The sequence below is a fragment of the Ovis canadensis genome, chromosome 24, assembly GCF_042477335.2.
Source record: "Ovis canadensis isolate MfBH-ARS-UI-01 breed Bighorn chromosome 24, ARS-UI_OviCan_v2, whole genome shotgun sequence".
NCBI lineage: Eukaryota > Metazoa > Chordata > Mammalia > Artiodactyla > Bovidae > Ovis > Ovis canadensis.
In genome coordinates, this window is record NC_091268.1 from 48,022,491 (window position 1) to 48,043,639 (window position 21,149).

Here is a 21,149-nt window from a genome sequence, read left to right on the forward strand (position 1 = left end):
TCATCTAGAAAAAGGTAAAGTTTCTAGTTTCTGGCCTTAAGTTATCCTATCTAGAAGAGAGTTCCCATTTTTTTAAAGAGACCATTATTTCTAAATTGTTTATAACGTTGATTTTTAAGGATTCACAGAATTTTTATGAAAAAAGGGCAGAAATCCTTTGTAACCTATTATAACTCAAAAACCCAAGAGACAGACTCAGATGTGCACACAGGCTGGCTGTCGAGCATTCCCAGTGATAGCAACCTTGTGAGGTGAGGGGCAGCCGGATTCTGCAGAGCAAGAACCGACAGCTGCTGCGGAGGCACTGCAGGCACTCGGGAGTTGGTTCCGGCCTCCCCCAAGGCAGGGGAGACCCTGGGCAAGGGAGCCCCTGACACAGAGAGGCCAGCAGTCCTACAGGGGATAGGGGCCCAAGAGCCACACTACAACTTCCATCACAAATGCCCCCCTCCACAAGTATCTCCATATGTATACACCACTGGAAACCCATTCAGAAAGGTACACTTCTACTGAGTACATTCCTAAGAGACTAAATATTCTTTAAAATCTTTACAAAAGAGTATACAGCCTTCCATTTTGTGGATAAACAATAATTCATTTAGTGCAATCTTTATAGAAAATGTTGCTTATCAGTCTGAAACACAACACTGAAAAAATCATCTGGGAACAAAATAGTTATGTGTACCTTGACTGACTTTCTTAAAAGACAGTCAGAGACATGAAACCACAGTCCAAAAACTCTCAAAGTAAAAACTTTTAAGGTCCTCAAAACCTACTGAAAATTGCTTTCTAAGAAGGGTCATCAGTTGACACTCCCATCTGTACTTCTAGAAGGGCTAACTCTCAGTATCCTAGCAAAAATTACTGTGCAACTTTCCCAGAACCATTTTTAAAAGTATAAACCATTATTATACTTTAGTATAATCAATAATCCAGGGAATTCCCTGGCGGGCCAGTGGTTAAGGCTCCGTGCTCTCACTTGCTGGGGCCCAAGTTCAATTCCTGGCTGGGGACTTATCCCACAAGCCACAAGGCATGGCAAAAAAAACAAACACAAAACAAAAAAAAACCAATAATCCAATGAGTAGCATAAAAATCAAAGAGGATTAAAGAATATGGAACTTTAGACAGTTTTCTGTAAATCAGCTTATCTTTCATGCTATATTAGTGTTTCTCTATAAGGCATAGAAAAGTTGTTTATGGAATTAAATACAAATTTACATACATTTTCTCCTGGTTTTTTAATCTTAATATGACTATCTTGAAGTTTTTACTCATCTAGAATTTAACTTAACACACGATTAAGACTTTCTTCCACCAAATAGCCTATGTTCTCAGTATCACTTGTTGAAAACTATAGCTTCCTCTGGTTGTTTTTGAAATTACCACCCTCTAATTTCTTAAATGGGAATTACTTGCATACTATCGCTTTAAAATGGTATCTGGAATAAATCATTTTATACCTACTTTCATGATCAAAAAGCTTCTGAGCTGTGATAAAAGCCACAGCAGAGAAATTGTGACCTTGAGGTGAGCCAACAATCTTCTCAGCATAACGAACACTGCTGTACTGAGGCTGTGTTATATTACATTTCTGTGAGATGGACCCTGGCTGCTCACCTATAAGGAACTATTATTTACGTACCTTGTGATAAATGAGGGTGCATTCTTGCTTCACTATCCATTCTTAGTTGGACAACCCTGTCACCAAACGCAGCGTTTATGAAACAGCAAAGCAAGATTCACGTACTGTCTAAGGATTTAGATCAAAGAAACCTATGGGCCAAAGGAAGAGGGATGAAGCCAAACTATATCCTACCACACTTCACAGTACACAACTGGGAAAAGGAGAGACCTTCACTCCTGCTGGTGAGGAGGAAATAAACACTGCCAAAGGCGAGGAAACTATGAAGACAGTCTGAGGAAGAGAATGGGTCCTGTGCAACACTATGTCATCCTACGTAAAGTTTAGTATTAAAGAAAATGACTTAATATCAACAGAGTAGATTTAATCTCTAAATTATTTAACATGACAGCCACACATGTTGACTGATTTTAAGACCAAAAGTGAGAAATAAGTGACATTCAGAGAGAAATAGTACATATGGTCACTAACCACTCTAAAATTGCTTTCTTGAAGGAGATAATTTTTTTAATTCCCATGTAGTAGAAAGAGGGTGGAAAAAATGCCCTAATGGAAAAATAAGAGATTCTACTAGTATTCTGCTATATATATATGTATGTATTATATTATATATATATATATAATACTTAAAGACAGTAAATACACTGCCTCCTCCTGCTTAGAATATATAATTTCACTGTGTCAGAAAATACCTAAGTCTGATAGTTTTTGAATCTATGAACTCATACATATTCATAAAAACATGATAAGCAAACTATAGTACTATGATAGTAATACAGAAATGCAACAAAATACTTAATTATTTTGCAATTATATATAAATAAGTTTTTTTTTTTAAATAAAGTTACACTACAGATTTGGTAAAGGCCATCGAATTCAGAAAATTGTTAATGCAAAGCACAATATAATAAAGAATAGATGTAAAATAGTGAATATGCTCTTAAGGCCCCAAATTGTGGTAATGTTCTTTACACCGATACGGTAAGACACCAGCAACACACTACAATATATAAACTGACTCAGACTAACTTCAAATATCACACTCAAATTCAAAGTTAAGGCTTGCAAAACAAGGGATTGCCTAAGATATTAGGAGGTAGAAAACTGAAATGTAAAAAACTACACATTCAGGTTAAGTTAAGAACATTCTGAAACATGGTATGCAATAATATTTGATTTGAAAAGCTTAAATCCCATTAAATATTATTCAAGCAAAAAATCTGTATATACTAAAAAAAAAAAAAAAAAGACAGAGTGTATGTTTTCCAAAAACCAATCAATCGCATTTTCACAAGCCCAGTGTTACCCAACTGGAAGCTTTACACAACTGCAGAGCCAGCTCACCATGGACTCAAGAGCAGACATGAGGAACGTCACCACCATCCTGCTCTCCGAGGACTCCTCGTCTTCGACAGGCAGGGTAGACACTGCTACTTGGGCCATGATCCCTAGGAAAGAGAAGCATTAAGGAAGTGAGTGCTAGAAACTCAGTGTCCTGCTCAACATATGTTTAGAGCTGGAAGGGTCCTCCATGAGTTGCCTAAGAACCAACGAGAATGAGAAGTCATGTCTGACTCCTTGGGACCCTATGGACTGTAGCCTACCAGGCTCCTCCATCCATGGCATTTTCCAGGCAAGATCTAGAGGATCTTCCTGATCCAGGGATTGAACCTGGGTCTCTTGCACTGTAGGCAGATGCTTTATCATCTGAGCCACAGTTTTCTTGCTATAGAGAAAAAGTAGGAGACTCAAAAACCAAGTATTCTAGGGACTTGCCTGCTGGTCTAGTAGCTAAGACCCCATCTTCCAACGCAGGGGGTGTGGGTTTCATCCCTGCTTGGGGAATTAAGATTCTGCATGCCACAAGATGTAGCCAAAAATAAATAAATAAAATTTATTTATTTAAAACAGTATTCTATTTGCCCCAAACTGCTATTATCCTATAAGATACAGAACCTATCCCCTAATTTTCCATCTAGTTTTATTTCCATAAAATTAGGTCAGCATCACCTTCCAAATGGGCTTCCCTGGTAGCTCAGATGGTAAAGCACCTGCCTACAATGTGGGAGACCCGGGTTCGGTCCCTGGGTCGGGAAGACCCCCTGGAGAAGGAAATGACAACCCCCTCCAGGACTCTTGCCTGGAAAATCCCATGGACTGAGGAGCCTGGTAGGCTACAGTCCATGAGGTCACTAAGAGTCGGACATGACTGAGCAACTTCACTTCACTTCACTTCATTACCTTCCAAAATAAATTTAGATGTCACCCAGAACTAGTTAAAATGTTTCCCAATGACAGAAAGAGGTAGTGCACTTCACAATCCACGAATTTTATATCACAGTTCAACACACACCACCTCCCTTTCTCCTGAGGGCCCTGATTACAGAAAAGTGGATGAAGCAGACAGGGTAAGGCACGGGATTTCTTTCTTTGGGGCTTCCCTGGTGGCTCAGAGGTTAAAGCATCTGCCTGCAACGCGGGAGACCTGGGTTCAATCCCTGTGTCGGGAAGATCCCCTGGAGAAGGAAATGGCAACCCACTCCAGTATTCTTGCCTAGAGAATCCCATGGGCGGAGGAGCCTGGTGGGCTACAGTTCATGGGGTCCCAAAGAATCGGACACGGATTTCACTTTCACTTTTCACTAAGAAGGAAACAGGCTGCAGGACAAGTAACATCTACGATTCCTTTATAACACTTTTGCTCTAGAAAACTTCAGTGCCAGCAAAGAGGCTCAGCTGAATTCCAAGCACCATAAAAATGCAACACATAAGCCATTCAGTAGGAAGTGCTGGCAAGCATGTGGAGAAACAGGAGCCCCTGTGCTATCCGGAGGGTAAAATGGCGCATCCATTGTGGAAAACAGTTTGGTATTCCTCTAAAAAATTACCCAGAATTACCGTGATGCAGCAATTCCACTTCTGGGTATATACTCAAGAGAACTGAAAGCAGGGATGCGAACAGATATTTGCACACTCACGTTCACAGCGGCATCATTCACAAGATCCAAAAGCTGGAACCCCAAGGGTCCACCGTCAGACGAATGAACAAACAAAACATCGTACATCCATAAAATGGAATGTAACTCAGCCTTAAAAAGGCATGAAGTCCTGATACATGCTGTAATAGAGATGAACCTTAAAAATATTATTACTCTAAGTGAAATAATCCAGACACAAACGGACAAATGTGTGATCCACTCAAAAGAGACTACCTATCTGACTAAGAGACAGGAAGCAGAATGCTAGTTCCCAGGGACTAGAAAAGAGAGCACTGAGAAGTTATCATTCAATGCATACAGAGTCTAAGTTTGGAGATGGACAGTGACGGCGGTCCCACAACACTGAATGTAACTAATGCCAGGGGAATTTTAAATCATTAAAATGTTCAATTTTAGATATTAATATATATAATAAAAAATTTAAAAGGCAAACATACATCCTATAAAGACATTCTTAAGAAGCCAAAATCTAAAGCAAATTTTAAAAAATTATAATACTAAAAGAACTGCTTTCCTATAAATAGCATGCAAATTAGATGCTTATTAAAAACTATCCCTTTCAATTCAGTTAATTCTAGGTTTTAGCAAGACACCAAATAATGAAATGAAATTAATGAGAGGATAACTGAAAAATTAAGGACCAACAGTAATTCTATAAAACAAGTACATATATATAAATTAATTTACTAAAGACACCTGGGTATTTCTTAACTATTGTTGTTATTCAGTTGCTAAGTTGCGTCTGGCTCTGTGTGACCCCGTGGACTGTAGCCCACCTGGCTCCTCTTTCCGTGGAAGTTTCCAGGCAAGAATACTGGAGTGGGTTGCCATTTCCTTCTCTAGAGGATCTTCCTGACCCAGGGATCAAACACGAGTCTCTCGTGTCTCCCGTATTGGCAGGTGGATTCTTTACCACTGTGCCACCTGGGAAGCCCTAAGTTATATGTAAATTTACTTAAATCAAAATGGACAAGGCATACTGTTTTTCTATAATCACTTTCATTTAGAATATATTAATACTATCATTATTTCTGAAAGTTCATAGCACGTTAATAATCTCACTTTTCCTTTAATTCTCTAGCAAGAGAAAAAAAGATGTGTTCTCATGTTACAAATGCAATAATTTCTCAAGGTCATATAGTCATCCTCAGAGCCAGAATATAACATTAGAACAATTTCCTGCCTATTGGGGCTTCCACCTCTCACCTTCAATTGCCACAGATATGCTATGATATCCATCACATTCAAAGTTTAAGAACTGGGAAGGACGCCATCCTAACAGCCTGTGGGCAAGCCACAGGAGGTGAGCGCTCCCGCTCCATTCTCAGAACTTCCCGGGACCATCTCAGTACTCTGACGGGAAGAGCCCTGGAGGCGGCGGAGTCCAGTTGGGCTCCATGGGGAAGGCCGATTCTGTCTGGGGCTTTCTGCTCTCTAGAAGTGGCTGCATCTGGATCACTTCCCTGAGCGCCCTTACCAACACAGCGCGTGGGACATTCCCTGCACCCCTACCCCGTGACTGCGTCCGCTCCTCCGGCCTTTGCCAGGAAGAAACTGTCATCGCCCCGCCGCATTAGCGGTGACCACACACCAGGCGGGGTGGTGACATGAGCTTCCAGAGCACGAGGCCTGACGGGCGGGCCCTCCCAGAGCCAGGAGCAGGAAAGCCAGGCTGGGGGCGCCCCAGACCACCAACCAGCTACAAGACCCCGGTGGGCTGCCCGCAGCTGCCTCCTCTCTGATCAGAGACACCCAACCACTCACCTCCTAGGAAGGGTCTTTTCACCTCTCACCCTATACAGTCAGTTTAAAATAAGAGCAAGACAGACCAAAAAGAAATAAACATTTATTAAACATAGCTATCATGTTTTATTAGTCATCTTTTACATATTCACAACAACCCTGGGAGAGAGGAAGGGTAAGAGCAAAACAAAGTATCCGGGGAGCCTAGGAAAAAAAGAACTTTGAAGGGTACAGCACCTCACAGAAAGGAAACAGGCACTCTTTTTCTGGTTTAATTTAAACAGGGATGTGTGTGGCTGTGTGTTAAACAGGGAGGCTGTGTTTGTGTGTCTCTCTTGTGTGTCTGTGTCTGTCTCGTGTGTCTAGAAATGAGCAACAACGAAAAATCCCCAGGATATGATCAGTCATATCAAAACTCAGAAGGCTCCCAAAGAAAGAGACTATGAAACAAAATAATTTCAAGTAACTAAAATGGGACAGCGAGTTCTCTGGAACAAAAAGGGAAATGACCAAAACGACTGTGTCCTCCATGTAAGAATAAATACAAAAATGGCGGATGGCTTTTAATCTTTTTAAACAGAGAAGAAAAAATGCACTGAAACAATTCAGAATGTGAGCAGTGTGCAGAGTTTAGATTTCCTTTTATTCAGTATGTTTATCATTCACTGGGCATCTTGACTAAGGACTGTCATCCTTTGGTTGTGGCAAATTCTCTGCTATTATTTCCTCGGGGCGTCCCTGGTGGCTCAGATGGTAAAGATCTCCTGCAGTGCAGGAGACCTGCGTTCAAACCCAGGGTTGGGAAGACCTCCTGGAGAAGGAAATGGCAACCCATTCCAGTATTCTTGCCTGGAGAATCCCATGGACAGAGGAGCCTGGCGGGCTACAGTCCATGGGGTTGCAGAGTCGGATAGAACACACACACACACACTTTCCTCAGGTATTGGTTCTGTCCCATTTTCTGTCTCCTATCCCACACTGAAGCTCAGGTTAACTGTATGTTAATCCTTAAATCTCTTACTCTCTTCTGTATGTTTCTCATTTATCCTCCCTGAACTAAACTCTGGTCATCTGACTTACCTTCCATTTCACTCATTTTTTCCTTCACTTGTACTTATTCTGTTAAAACTACCCATCAGGATTTTTACTTTGTTTATAATTTTCATTTATACAATTTGTTCGCTGCTATGTCACATTTAAAGTTTTCTTCACCCCAAAGATTTTCAAGCTTGACATATTTCTTTAAACATAGTAGGGGGAGTTGTTTCATAGTCTAGGATAATTCAAAATCTCAAGTCTTTGCAGTTGTATTTCTGATTGTTCTCATAGTTCTACCTTCAAATGTATGGTCCTTGTTCCCGTGTGTACCTGCCTGTCTTTTACTGTCTGCTGGTCATTTTACATCAAAACCTTGATGTAAACAAGAGACCTGGTGTCTGGGAACAGTACCTGCCTGGGAGATCACCATAATCCAAGGATTCACCTTCCTCGGATCTCCTAGATGTTAACCCAGACCACAGACAGGGATACAAGCTGGCTTATTTCTTAATCAGTCTTATTCAATCGGGGGTCGCCAGTTATGGAGGGGAATGGTGACTCTGACCCCTGAATTTTGTGCAGATTCTGTGCTTTGGTTTCAGCCTCTTCAACCCACAAGGTTTTCAAAACTCAAGGTCATATGGTGAAACCGGCAGACGCCCTCAGAGCAAAAGAGATTTCCACTTATACTATTAGTTCCCTTAAAAAAGAATTTTTTTTGCTCACTGTGCAGCTATGGGGCCTTAAGTTTCCCGACCAGGGATCACACCCTTGCCGCCTGAAGTGGAAGCGAGGCATGATAACCACTGGGTCCCCTGGGAAGTCCCCCATCCTCCCGTTAATATTAGCTTTCTTATAACAGCTCTTCAAAATTCCTACCAACTTTTTGGTAGTTTTACAAAAGTTTTTCTTTATAATTCTAGAGCATTCTTAGTAGTCGCACCAACTCTGGGAACCATATCTAATTTACAATAGTCTTTATCTTCAAGAATAATTTATGAATTAGCCAGAACTATTATTAAACTGCAAGGTTACCCAATTCAAAGCACCACAAGTAAACAAAGGAAATTTTCTTGTTTTATTCAGCCTAAAGGTGGCACTGACTCCATACAAAGCCAGTCAAGGAACACAAGAGACATCATTAGACTTCTATTCCCTCCCAGCAGACCTTATTTCTCCTTAAGAAGATGAGTTTTTTCCTAAGACAAAGAAGACAGCCATGCATATATCTTTAAAGTTTGACCACACACCTATTCTGTGATCCCTGTACCTTCTTGCTGCCTTCTGCACAGGTCTGGGGATTTGCATCCCAAGCCCCCTTAGCTGGCTAGTCAGAACAAGACTACCCGGGACGCACTGAGACGGGCAGTCCAGCCGGAACTGCATGGACTAGGAAGGGAAGGGAAGCAGTTATTCAAAAGGCAAAGCAGGGCACTGTCATCAGGGAAAGGGCTTGATAAAAGTGCTCAGAGACACAAAAATCATGGCTACCAGAGTCCGTTCCACCTTCTTTCCCGTGTTTTCAATTTCCTTACTTCTTCAACTCCAAATGTTTGTTAACTTCATCTTTTGTTTCCCTGATTTGATTTTAATTCTCCTTTATGAGTTTCAAAACTGAACTTAATTGGCCTATTGCTATTTCATCTTTTTATCTTTTAACCTGTCAGCTATTGTTTAAGAGAAGCAACGCCTTCTTTCATGTCTCTGAAAAGGGACTCTGGCCAGCCTGTAAAGTCTTCTTGGGTTCCTCATTGGATCCCTTTCAGGGATTAGGTTTGTTTGTGTCCTCACTGTACTGATCTCTTCTACCTCAAAATTAGCCAATAATTAATTCCATGTAAGTGCTTTGGTTTTTTATGGCTTGTTTTTGCTGTAACCAGTGTGCCTGCTACTTATTTATTTATGGCCACTCGCTCCGCACAGCCTGCAGTATCTCAGTTCCCCAAGCAGGCAGGGATGGAACCCACGGGCCTTGCAATGGAAGCATGGGGTCTGAACCTCTGGGCCACCAGTGAAGTCCCCCATGGAAGTGTTTTCATTTGACCACACTTCCAATTTTAATTTATTGATCTTTGCCATTAATGCTGAGCAGCACAATAATAAAGAGATTTTATAGAGAGTCAAACAGAGCTCTATAACATTTTGACTAAGGCCATCATCACTCTAATGAAAAAACCGAGACTCTAAGATTTCTGATTGTGTTGATTTCTAAAGTTTTGCTAAAATTTAGAATTAAGTAACTACTTCTTCAAATTAAGCTTCAGGTCAGATTGTTAAATCAGTGGGGGGAGAGGGGTCATAACTCTGATCTTGCGTTTTTTTTATTATGTCTTCTTTTTTGTGATGTTATAGTTATTTTCAACGAGCATTTTCCCATTTCAATCTTAAAGCTTACAATCTTAGATCAAGAAGAAAATTCAAGATATTTTAGTGCAACCTCTTTGTTCCATTATATTAGAAATGAGAAACCCAACCCACCAAGATTAGCTGCCTGGATAAAGTCATAGAAACAGCTAATTTTATAACCAGGGACTAGAACTGTATCTCCAAATTCTAACTTTCATGCACAAAAATAATCCAAGAAAGGCAGGTTAAAAGGTGATTAGAACTGTACTACTAGGCAATCTTTCTAAGGCAGCAAATTAACTGGCACTTAGAAGCAAACTGAAGCAAAAGTATAATATCCTTTTTGTCCAAAAGACAAACACTAGAGGAGAAGGCAATGGCAGCCCACTCCAGTACTCTTGCTTGGAAAATCCCATGGACAGAGGAGCCTGATGGGCTGCAGCTCATGGGGTCAAGAAGAGTTGGACACAACTGAGCGACTTCACGTTTGCTTTTCACTTTCATGCACTGGAGAAGGAAATGGCAACCCACTCCAGTGTTCTTGCCTGGAGAATCCCAGGGACGGCGGAGCCTGGTGGGCTGCCGTCTATGGGGTCGCACAGAGTCAGACACGACTGAAGCGACTTAGCAGCAGAGGGACACTGAAGGGTACATATGAACATACAACAGCACTTTCTGAAAAAAACAAAGAATGTTGTTCAAAGAAATAAATATGGACTATTTGCAGACCGACCGTCTAGCCGAGGGCGTAACTTTACGTCACGAAACTCTGCTGACAGGCACGGTCAGGCACACACATCACCAGTAACAATGCAAACAGCCATGAGTCGTTTAAGCAACACTTTATTTTAGTAAAATCCCAAAACCAAGACCCATGGTCAGCTAGAAAGAAATGGGTTTGCATTCAGCCAGGCACCAGGCTCAACGTTTTCTTCTCAAAAATTTCATTTTCAGTTTTCTATAGTCAGTTTAAGTTCTGTTATTTTTACTTATTATAGGCAACTAAGAGCCACACTGTACATTTAGCAAAGCATGGTGAAATAAACTTTATGACTACAAAAACCAGTAAGTTTCCCAACTCACTGTTTTATTTCTAGAGCCATAATTACTAAACCGCAGATACCTGGACCAATTAAAACTGAGAAAACATTAAAAATCAATTAACATACTTACCCCTAGGATATTGGCCATGGAAGGCTACAGACAATATTTAGGACAGATAATACGGTATTCAATTCTGCAATAAAACAGGCTTAAGAGTTTAAAAAAAGGGGGGGGGGAATACTTTAATTAACCAGGAAAGTATTCCACCGAAACTTAATTTTTCGACCCGCACTCCAACAAAATGCAGCGTGGCTTTCCTGTGCTGTGGTTGCTTCCACAGTACCAGCATTGAAGATGAGCTATCTCTTCCTTGGTTTTTTGGTTGTTGCTTGGTAGCCTCAGCAGGTGAAGGATCTGCCTGCAATGCAGACACTCCAGTTTGTTTCTTGGGTCAGGAAGATTCCCCCGGAGAAGGGATAAGCTACCCACTCCAGTATTCTTGGGCTTCCCTGGTGGCTCAGAATCTGCCTGCAGTGCGTTCGGTCCCTGGGTCGGGAAGATCCCCTAGAGGAGGCACGGCACCCTACTCCAGTATTCTTGCCTGGAGAATTCCATGGACAAAGGAGCCTGGCGGGCTATAATCCACAGGGTCACAAAGTGTCAGACACAGCTGAGTGACTAAACACACACACACACACATCTTTGTTAGTTGTCTCCATTATTTGAGATCTGGTCTCAGGTTATTTTTTGTTTATAAGGTTAGCTAAGTCTCAAATTTACCAATTCACTTAATTTTACTAACAGCCATGAAAGCCAGATTTCAAAAAAATTGTGACTAAAGGCATCATTACAGTCTTAACTACACTCATCTTCAGCGAGAAATGTAAAATAACTTTCAGTATCACTTAATTCTAAGAACAGTAAAATGGAATTTCAAACTTTTATAAAATTCTGATTTTATGAAAGTAATTTTTTTTAATCAAGAGAACTAAGAAAAAGCTAAAATTCATCATCTAAGATACTATATATTTTCTTTAGATGGTACCTAAAATAAAAGGCAAGGACCTAATAGCTGAATCAGCTGATTTTATCCTAAACAAGATTCAGTTCCACTAAAATTAGTATAGGTTATCATGTAATATTACATACTGGCAATCTATTAATCTGCCTAAAAATTTCCACCTCTGAAACTTGTATTTAATAGCTCTGTGTTCTAGCTACAATATCCTAAAAGCTAAAGTTTTTTTTAGGAGAGAAAACTTACTCATCCCTAAAACTAAACTCATACATTTAGTGAAATCACTGTGGGTTGTGAACAAAGATTTTATAAATATCTTAAATTTTTTTAAGCATAGTACCATTTGTTCTGGTCTTCCCAGCTGGCTCAGCAGTAAAGAACCAACTTGGCAATGCAGGAGACGCAGGTTCGATCCCTAGGCCCTGAAGATCCCCTGGAGGAGAAAATGGCAACCCTCTCCAGTATTCTTGACTGAGAAACCCCATGGACAGAGGAGCTTGGCGGGCTACAGTCCATGGGGTCGCAAAGAGTCAGACACGACTGAGCATGCACCAACCATGTGTTCTAATTATGTCCACTGAGCAGTTTCTAAAGAAAATGTATTTATAGTAATTCATTGACTCCATTAGTTTAACTTCTGAAAGATCCCAAGAAGCTAACATAGTATCTTGACATGTTTATTGTGACAGCTGCCAGACATATTTTACAAAGCAGACCTTTTCTAACATAAGACTAGTTGATAACTTAGAAAGTAAATTGCCCACAATCACAGAATTATTATATTATTAGTCTCATCCATATCTGACTGTTCTTAATTCCCAAGTTCTTTTAAACTACACTATACACTGTACACTATAACCCAATTTTTAACATTTTTCAAAATCCACTACCCACAATATTTAAATTTCATTGTTTTCAAGGACTTAGGTTAAGGCCTCTACATGAGGTTTTTAGGTTCAAGCACTAAATGTCACCCCTAAAAAAGTTTAGAATTCTCAGCCTAAATTTTTAAAATTCCCAGCATTCCGCAATGCTAAAAAGACAAGAGATATTTTCATTATCCCTAAGTACTGCCTCACAAAACACTTACTAGGCAAAGCAAAATATAGCATACATCATCTACCATCTTAACCAAGTGTTCAAAGTAACTCCAGTCACAGGACAAATATACATCGCGCCCACCCAGCAAAACCCAAGAACACTGTGATGCTCCTGTCCAAAACGCACTGGACAAACCAGAGCTGACAGTCATGTTATGAAATGCCCTTCAAAACCGTCAAGGGCATGAACATCAAAGACAGAGGAACCGCTCTACAGTGAAGTATATTATAGAGATGGGACAACTGGATGAAAAGTGTGATATTGGGGATTCCCTAGTGGTTCAGAGGTTAGGACGCTGAGCTTTTATTGCCGAGGCCACAGTTCAATCCCTGGACGGAGAACTCAGTGCGCTGCTGGACTAGGCCTTTTGCTACATACAGGGGTGTTTGGCAAAACATGAACGGGCTTGCAGGATGAAGGGTATGTGGGAAATTTTTGTTTGTTTGCTCTTCTTATAATTATTTTGTTTAAAGTAATTAAATATTAAAATAATTTTTAAAATATTAATTAAAACATAGCCACTAATTAAAATTCCTCCTACTTTTACCTGACTTCAAAGGGGTTCTAACTTTTTTGCTTTCGCAGTCACAAGTGGAGTATTAGAACTGGGAGAGTGAAGGATGTTACACTGTGATTACTGATTAGAATTTGTCCCGATTAGCTAAATTAAATTGGATTTTTTTTTTTTTTGCTTCTTGCATTTTAAGGAAGGAGTAGTTAGAATTTCATGTCAAAGGTATAAACATGCACACAACTTTATCTAAAGATTGTCAGAAAAAACTTCTCGTACAGACTATGTATCAATCAAATGGTGTACCAGGGTCTTTTAGTTTCAACAGTACTGTGTTTGGGTTTGGGGCCAGGTCCTCCATCCAGTTCAGCACAGTCAGAACTCATGACACACTGGTTAATTCAAGATGGATCAAGGCTCATTTTTAAGTCAATGCTTTTAAGTTTCTATAGTAGGCTACGTTTACATTTTAAGATGTGTTAAGTTGCTTTGGTTGCGTCCGACTCTGTGACCCTATGGACTGTAGCCTGCCAGGCTCCTCTATCCATGGGATTTTCCAGGTAAGAATACTGGAGTGGGTAGCCACTTCCTCCTCCAGGGGATCTTCCTGACCCACGGATGGAACTCAAATCTCGTCTCCTTCATCGGCAGGCAGGTTCTTTAGCACTAGTGTAAATTCTTATTTCTGCAGAAATAAAGTTTGTAATTTTATCAGTAAACATCAAGCAATCTCTCAAGACAAAACAAAATATATTGCAAAGGTTAGGATTTGAAATGATCTCCAAGTGTTTACTTTCATACTTAAAACATTATACCCTCTCCACCCTATTTCCAAAAAACTGTTGAGATAGCTAACAAAAACAGTCAAATTTTTCCCTTTTTTAAAAAGCCAGGGGGGACTTCTCGGATGATCCAGTGGTTAAGAACCTGCCTTTCTATGCAGGGGACAGGGGTTCGAGCCCTGGTCAGAAAACTAAGATCCCTTATACCTCGGGGCAACTAAGACCTTTTGCAGCCAAATGAATACATAAAATATTTAGAAATAAAAAAGCCAGGGGACTTCCCTGGTGGTCCAGTTGTTAAAGACTCCAAGCAAGAGGTCTGTTTGATCCCTGCTCAGGGAACAGATTCCACAGGCCTCACGATGCAGTCAAATAAGTAAAATAATAAAAACTAGGGGAAAAAAAAAAAAAAACACAACAGGTGAAGGAAAGAATGATAAAATAATTAAATGAAGCCAGAGAAAGTTGATCTTTCCCAATAGTGGATCACAAGTTCAATACTGAGTTTCACAGTATCCAGAACAGTCTTTGTAAAACAAACACAGACCTTATCAACTATTCAGGAAAATCCACAACTTTCCTCAGCACTAGTTTGAAATTTTTCACACATGTATAAAGTATATTTTTATACTCATAGTCCAGAGTTTTTTGAAAGTAGCAGCTTTCTCTACCAATACACAAAGAATATATTCCTTTTACTTTACTTCAAGTTTAAAAAACATTTGGTTTACTTGTTAAACTGGCTCACTTGTCTTTTTCTAACTTTGTATGAATTGGAGGAGGAAATAAAAATCAAGTAACTGGCCTAAAAGCGCCATCTTTTCTTTTTAGTGTATTGTCCACAGAAAGCAGGCAACAGAGCCAAGCAATTATGAACGGCAGCTTTGTAATCAGGACAAAATTCTGAATTAAAGGCCTAGCTCCAATATTAGATATGGCTGGCTGTGGGATTCTTTAATCCCAAATCTCCTAGTCTGGAAAGGGCAATAAATATGTCAACTTAACTCACAAGGTTCCTATCAGAATCTGTCAAGTACCTGACAGAATGCTAAACATAAGCATTCCATAAACTGAATAAGCACTTAATTGTAAATTTAATTAAATCACTTATTTCTAAAATACACACATATGGGGACTTGCCCAGACTCTGCGCTTCCACTGCAGTGGTGGGCCTGGGTTTGATTCCTAGTGGGGAAACTAAGATTCCACACAGCAAACTAAGATCTCTGCACCAAAGCCAAATAAAACAAATCAAACAGTCAAATCCCTAGAGACAGAAAGTAAAACGGTGAGTGCAGGGGCTGCAAGAAAGAGGGAATGGGTTAATGGGCAACTTCAGTTTAGGAAGATGAAAAAGTCCTGGAGCTGGACTTTATGAAGGCTGCTCAACCCTGTGACTGTACACACTGCCCTTAACACTGCTTTGTGGTATGTATATTTTACCACAACTTTTAAAAAAATCACTATAAGGAACTATCAGAAAGAAAGAGGTTTTCATGGTGGAAATGGCCAACGCAAATTCTTCACAAAGGGACAAACTCATTTCTCAGCGGTTTTCTCTGCTATTTAGAGATCTGTTCAGATCCACCTAAATTCTGCCCCAAGGAAATCGATAAAAAGAAAAAGCAACGATCCAGCAATTCCACTAAGCATACACACAAAAAGCCTGAAAACAGTGAAGACTCAAAATACTTGTACAGCAATGTTCATGTTGCAACACTGTAACGTCCAAAAGGTAGAAACAATCTAAATGTCCATCAACAGAGGAGCAGAAAACAAAATTCGGTGTATCATGCAATGCAGTATCATCCAGCCATTTTACAAAAAGGAATGACATTCTGGTACATACGACCCAGATGAACCCTGAGAATACTACTCCAAGTGAAACAGCCAGACACAAAAGGACAAGTGCTGCAGGATTCTACCTACATGAACTATCTAAAATAAGCAGATTCAGAGACTGAAAGTAAATTAAGAGATTTCCAGGAACTCCAGGGAAGAAGGAAAGGTAAGTTATCATTTAATGGCCTTCTATCTGGGGCAATGAAAAAGATTTTAGAAATAGTGGTGATGGTTATACAATGCTGTGATTGTAATTAAAGGCACTGAATTTAAAAGGCTTAAAAATGCTTTAAATGGAAAAACAGAAAAAGAACAGGAGAAAAGTGGGAAGCAAACAAATTTCCCTGAACACCTTTAGGCACTTTTCAAACTAATTCCAGTACTAGGGTCGATCTCTTTGCACTTTCCTTACGTATACAGGGGGCACTTTACACACTGTCATCCTCCTTTGTCAAATTATCATTTCAATAAAGTAAGTGGTTTAAAGACTGAGGCCAAATACTTTTTAATTTTAGTGCAGTTCCACTATCTCATTTTAAGTAAATTTTGGTCTGAAAATTCAATCGAGACAAAACTCTGTTCACATTTATGTTATAGTCAATACTAAGAGCTTTTTCTAAATATATCGAATTCTTAATAATGAACAAGATATAAGCAGTTTTCTCAGGTATCATTTAATTGTCCATTTCTAGTGAAAACACTAAGGTGAGTGAGACCTGACCACAATTAAGACAGCTAAACTTTTCTTACCTTCTTTAATTGCCCAATAAAAACAAAGAAATACCAATTGCCCTTCAACACATTTATGAGTTTCTATCTCAAATATAACGACTCCCCGGGGCAGGGGTGGGGTGGGGGGAAGATACTGCTTTGAAGACTTGTGTGATAGCTGAAGAAAATTGGTGGAGGGATTCTGTGTTGGGTAACCAGTTCTAAAGGCTATTTTCCAGTTTTAAGTTTACTAATTACAAGGCAGACATTAATCTCCATTATAGAAATTCACATTATAGATAGCTGTCTACTAACCAGGGCTCATTTTAACCAGATACCCCAAATAGGACCAAGCACTTGACTACACTCTGATTCTACAATTATACCAGAATACAATCACATACAGGTTTCCCTGGTGCCTCAGATGAGAAAAAATCTGCCTGCAATCCAGGAGACCGGGGTTCAATCCCTGGGTCGGGAAGAGGCGCTGGAGATGGACATGGCAACCCACTCCACAATTCTCACCTACGAATTCCCATGCACAATCACAGATAGTACTTTAAGCTGAGGAATGGGTGATGTATTTCCTTTGCCATCCTACAAAGACAAAAACACTTTGTCAGAGGAGGAAAATCCCCGAAGAACAATTCTTGCCCTCACAGAATTTACATTCTCCAGAGTCTATGGAGATTAACCCTGTAATCAGTATAACAAGGATTGTATCACATGCAGTTTTTATTTCCTTAGGAAATTCAATTTCTGTAAAGTATTAAACATAGTATTTAATTTTAATTCATTCAATCTTCAGAACAACCCTAAAAGAGAAACAGTTTCTATTATCATCATCCTTTTAATACAAAGGGAACACAGGGAAACTGGGATACAAAGAGGCGAAAGGGAATTGTGCAAGGTGACACAGATGGAGTAATTTCAGAATCCACGTCAACAGGCACCCACTAAGCCATACGGTGGACAGGCAGGCCTGGCGGGCTGCGATTCGTGGGGTCACAAAGAGTCGGACACGACTGAGCAACCGAACTGAACTGAACTGAATGAAGCCATACTCTGTCTCACTCAGCCATAAATTCGTTTTGCCTCTGAAGTTACACTTTTTAAATAAGCGAATTCTTTTAAAGTCCTCCATAATTTTTCAACTTACAACCAAGGAACATGAGTCAATCTGCCATCAACTCTGACAATCCCTATGCAACTTTTTCTTACTTTCCCACTAGGTCAAAGTGGGAAAAAGCAGAGGAGTAGTGACAGAAACAGGCATGGAATATGAAGGCGAGGATTGCAGAAACAGAGGAAAAAAAAGAAAAATGGGAAAACTGCATGTGGGAGCATTCCAGTGAAGGAAAGCCAAGAAAGAAGAAAACGCTAAAGGAAGAAAAAGAAAGAGTAGAAAGAGAATAATATTAAGATGCGTTCAGTACTTCTGACTTATACACCTGATTTTTTCCAGTATTATGTACACACATTCTCTCAAATACTGATTCTTGGTTCTACTACCCCCACACAAGTAGCCTCAGCTACACATTGGTTAATCAAGTATTGTTCTTCATATTGGGGTTTCCCCGGTGGCTCAGCTGGTAAAGAATCTGCCCGCAATGCGGGAGACCTGGGTTCGATCCCTGTGTGGGGGAAGATCCCCTGGAGAAGGGAAAGGCTACCCACTCCAGTATTCTGGCCTGGAGAATTCCATGGACTCTAGAGTCCATGGGGTCGCAAAGTGTCCAACACAACTGAACGACTTTCACTTCACATTCTTCACACTGCCATACTGCCACTTAAGCTCACTGATTACAAGGAAACCCAACTCTACAATTGTGATGAACAACTCATTAATTACATTTCCTACCTTCTTTTAGTAACAATGAATAAGCTTAACTCAAATAAGTGGAGACAACTTTTGAAGAAAACAGGTACCAATGTAAGGACCTTTAGTAAACTATTAAAAAAATTCTTGGTAATTATCTTTCAGGTGTGTGCGTGTGTATTCAGCTCTGTCTGCCTCTTTGCGACCCCATGACTGTAGCCCACCAGGCTCCTCTGTCCATGGGCTTTTCCTGGCAAGAATACTGGAGTAGGTAGGTTGCCATTTCCTTCTCCAGAGGATCTTCCCGACCTAGGGGCTGAATCAAGTTTGTCTCAGGCATTAGCAGTTGAATTCTTTACCTCCAGGCCACCTGGGAAGCCCGTATCTTTCAGGTAGATTACCTCTAATACATTTCAGGAAAAGTGAAATATTAATACTATTCTCAAAGAGAATTAAATCTCAAACAATTCTTCAAAAAAATGCTTCCCCTTAAACATACATAAAAATCACTTGATCAGCATCTGTTTAAGCCACTAAGACAATTTCATGTTAGTTACACCACAGCAGTTATGTGAAGAGACTGCAATATTTGAAAAATTCATATTTTCAAAGAAGAATGAAACATGATAGAATTTAATTAGGTAGAATGCAAGGTAAATAGCTGGTCACCAGTAATAACAGAAAAGGTGAGGTGTTTGGAAATTTTTCAGTCTTTTGATTTACTTGAGCAGAGACCTTGTCTTTTATATTTTATGTTTTGGAACACACCATCGATCTAAGGATCATCCAAATAAAATGATAGAACATTACTAGAAACTAATCCCACTACCCTTATCTAATTTAAGATTACTTACTTTTCCAAAACAGAAATCCATTATACTAAAAATTAAAATCGTTCTCACCAAGACTTGTGCCCCAAGACAATGAAGGCCAAAGCCTATGCTTCAATGACAAAGTCTTTTAGTCACTTTCTTAAAAGTTAGTCAAATCATTGGTGCTTGGAAATGGGGGTGGGGGGAAAGAGTTGGGGAGTTCCAGCTGCTCTACCTGCCAAGTTAAACAAAAATTCTTAACTCCCTGTTTGCCAAGTAAGCTACAGTAAGCAGTCTGAATTACTTTGATTCTTTAAGACCTCGTTTTAAAGTAAGGAAAAGCATGCACCTAGAACAAACTCCCCTCACAACTTAATTTCATACCAGAGTGAATAGTTCTCACAGAGTTCTTCCTCAGAGCAGCAGCCCTTAGCATCAGTAGCGAATTAGACAGAAATGCAAATTCTCCGGGCCATCCCAGACGTGCAGCATCAGAACTTCTGGGGTGGGGCCTAGCAATTGTGTTTTAACAAGTCCCGCAGGGGATGCTTGGATTCTGAGAACCAATGGCCTAAGGGCTAAGAGTCATAAAGGTTCAAGGTTTACTGGCTTGGTGACCAACAGGTAATCACCCAGCTTCTCTAGACTTGTTTCTCAGTGGAATTAGGGGGTTGTTATGAATATTAAATAAGAAAACCACGTTAAGTTTCTAAGAGCGATGCCTGACATATAAAAACATTACTCAAGCACTAGCTGTCGCTACTAATATGAGCTTTGACGGTTGTAGACTGGAAGGGGGATAAAGACAAAGACAGAAAAGGCTTAATCCCTACCTCTCCAGGAGTTTAACTTAGTGACCAGGTCAAGGCACGTGTACACAAAGCAGAACCAACCAAACTCCAAGAGGAAATAAAGAGGGGCAAACGAGCTGACCGTAAGAAGAAGCAACAAATTCTGACCCAAAATTTTAAGAGAAGGCTTTAAAGAAGTGACTGCATATGAGCAGTAAGAGTTTCACGGCCTCAAGGGAAGAAAAAGTCATTCCAGCCTACAGGTGTGAGCCAAGATCACAAGAAGCAGGCCAAACGCAAAGTGCACGGTAGCAGATTGCAGTGGCTGGAAAACGGACCAGGAAAAAATATGCTGTAGGACATAAAATCGGTCACCCCAAATCCCGGGGCTTAGCTGGGGGTGGGGGGAGGGATTCGAGGCGTGGGTAAGACCCGGGCGGAGGCACTCTAATGCACACGCTCGTCTGTAAACTAAGTTCCCCTTTTGTTTTCTGAGCACCCAGAGACCATTTATACGCACAGCGGCCCATCAGGCCATTGTCTGCAGCAAAGTCGAACGCAAGAAGCTGAGAAGCGTGCCCGCAGCCCCGCATTCAGGAGTGGGCGCTACTCCAACTAGAGCCGACGTCTGAACATTCTCAGACACCAACAAGCGCAAAACCATGAACACTTAAAAAAAAACCGCTTTATTAAAAGGCAAAATTTGGATAAGCACAAAGTCGGGAGTAACGCTTTTTTTTTGGGGGGGGGGGTTGTCTTCTCTGAATCCCCTCTGGATACTGGCCGAATCCCGATGGCTTATTTTCCCAAGCTTGCAGGCTGAGGTTTTCCTTCCGGTCATTGTGCTTATTTCCCCCAAAGAGCAAGGCCCCGCGGGGGCAGGCGCGCCGGCCCGGCCCCGGGACAAAGCCCACTCCCGGGCTCCACCTGGGCGCGGGCAGGGGCGG

General features: G+C 40.5%; 1 protein-coding gene and 1 long non-coding RNA gene across 19 annotated transcripts in view; one reads left to right on the plus strand and one right to left on the minus strand.

The window, feature by feature from the left end:
* Window positions 1-21,149, minus strand: part of GTF2I (general transcription factor IIi) — an 86,657-nt gene that overhangs the window by 60,161 nt on the left and 5,347 nt on the right. For 12 of the 18 annotated variants that reach the window (XM_069570980.1, XM_069570977.1, XM_069570979.1 and 9 more), the window contains exon 2: window positions 2,990-3,093. In XM_069570980.1, coding sequence (XP_069427081.1) covers window positions 2,990-3,093 — 104 coding nt within the window. Of the gene's footprint in view, window positions 1-2,989; window positions 3,094-17,305; window positions 17,379-19,453; window positions 19,596-19,795; window positions 19,913-21,149 lie in introns of those variants that run through there. The other 6 variants (XM_069570986.1, XM_069570984.1, XM_069570982.1 and 3 more) reach the window with 4 other exon arrangements.
* LOC138429455 (uncharacterized) lies at window positions 15,871-20,920 on the plus strand. Its single transcript, XR_011252806.1, has 3 exons — window positions 15,871-16,235; window positions 18,765-18,870; window positions 20,699-20,920. It is a non-coding gene; the product is annotated as an uncharacterized lncRNA (long non-coding RNA).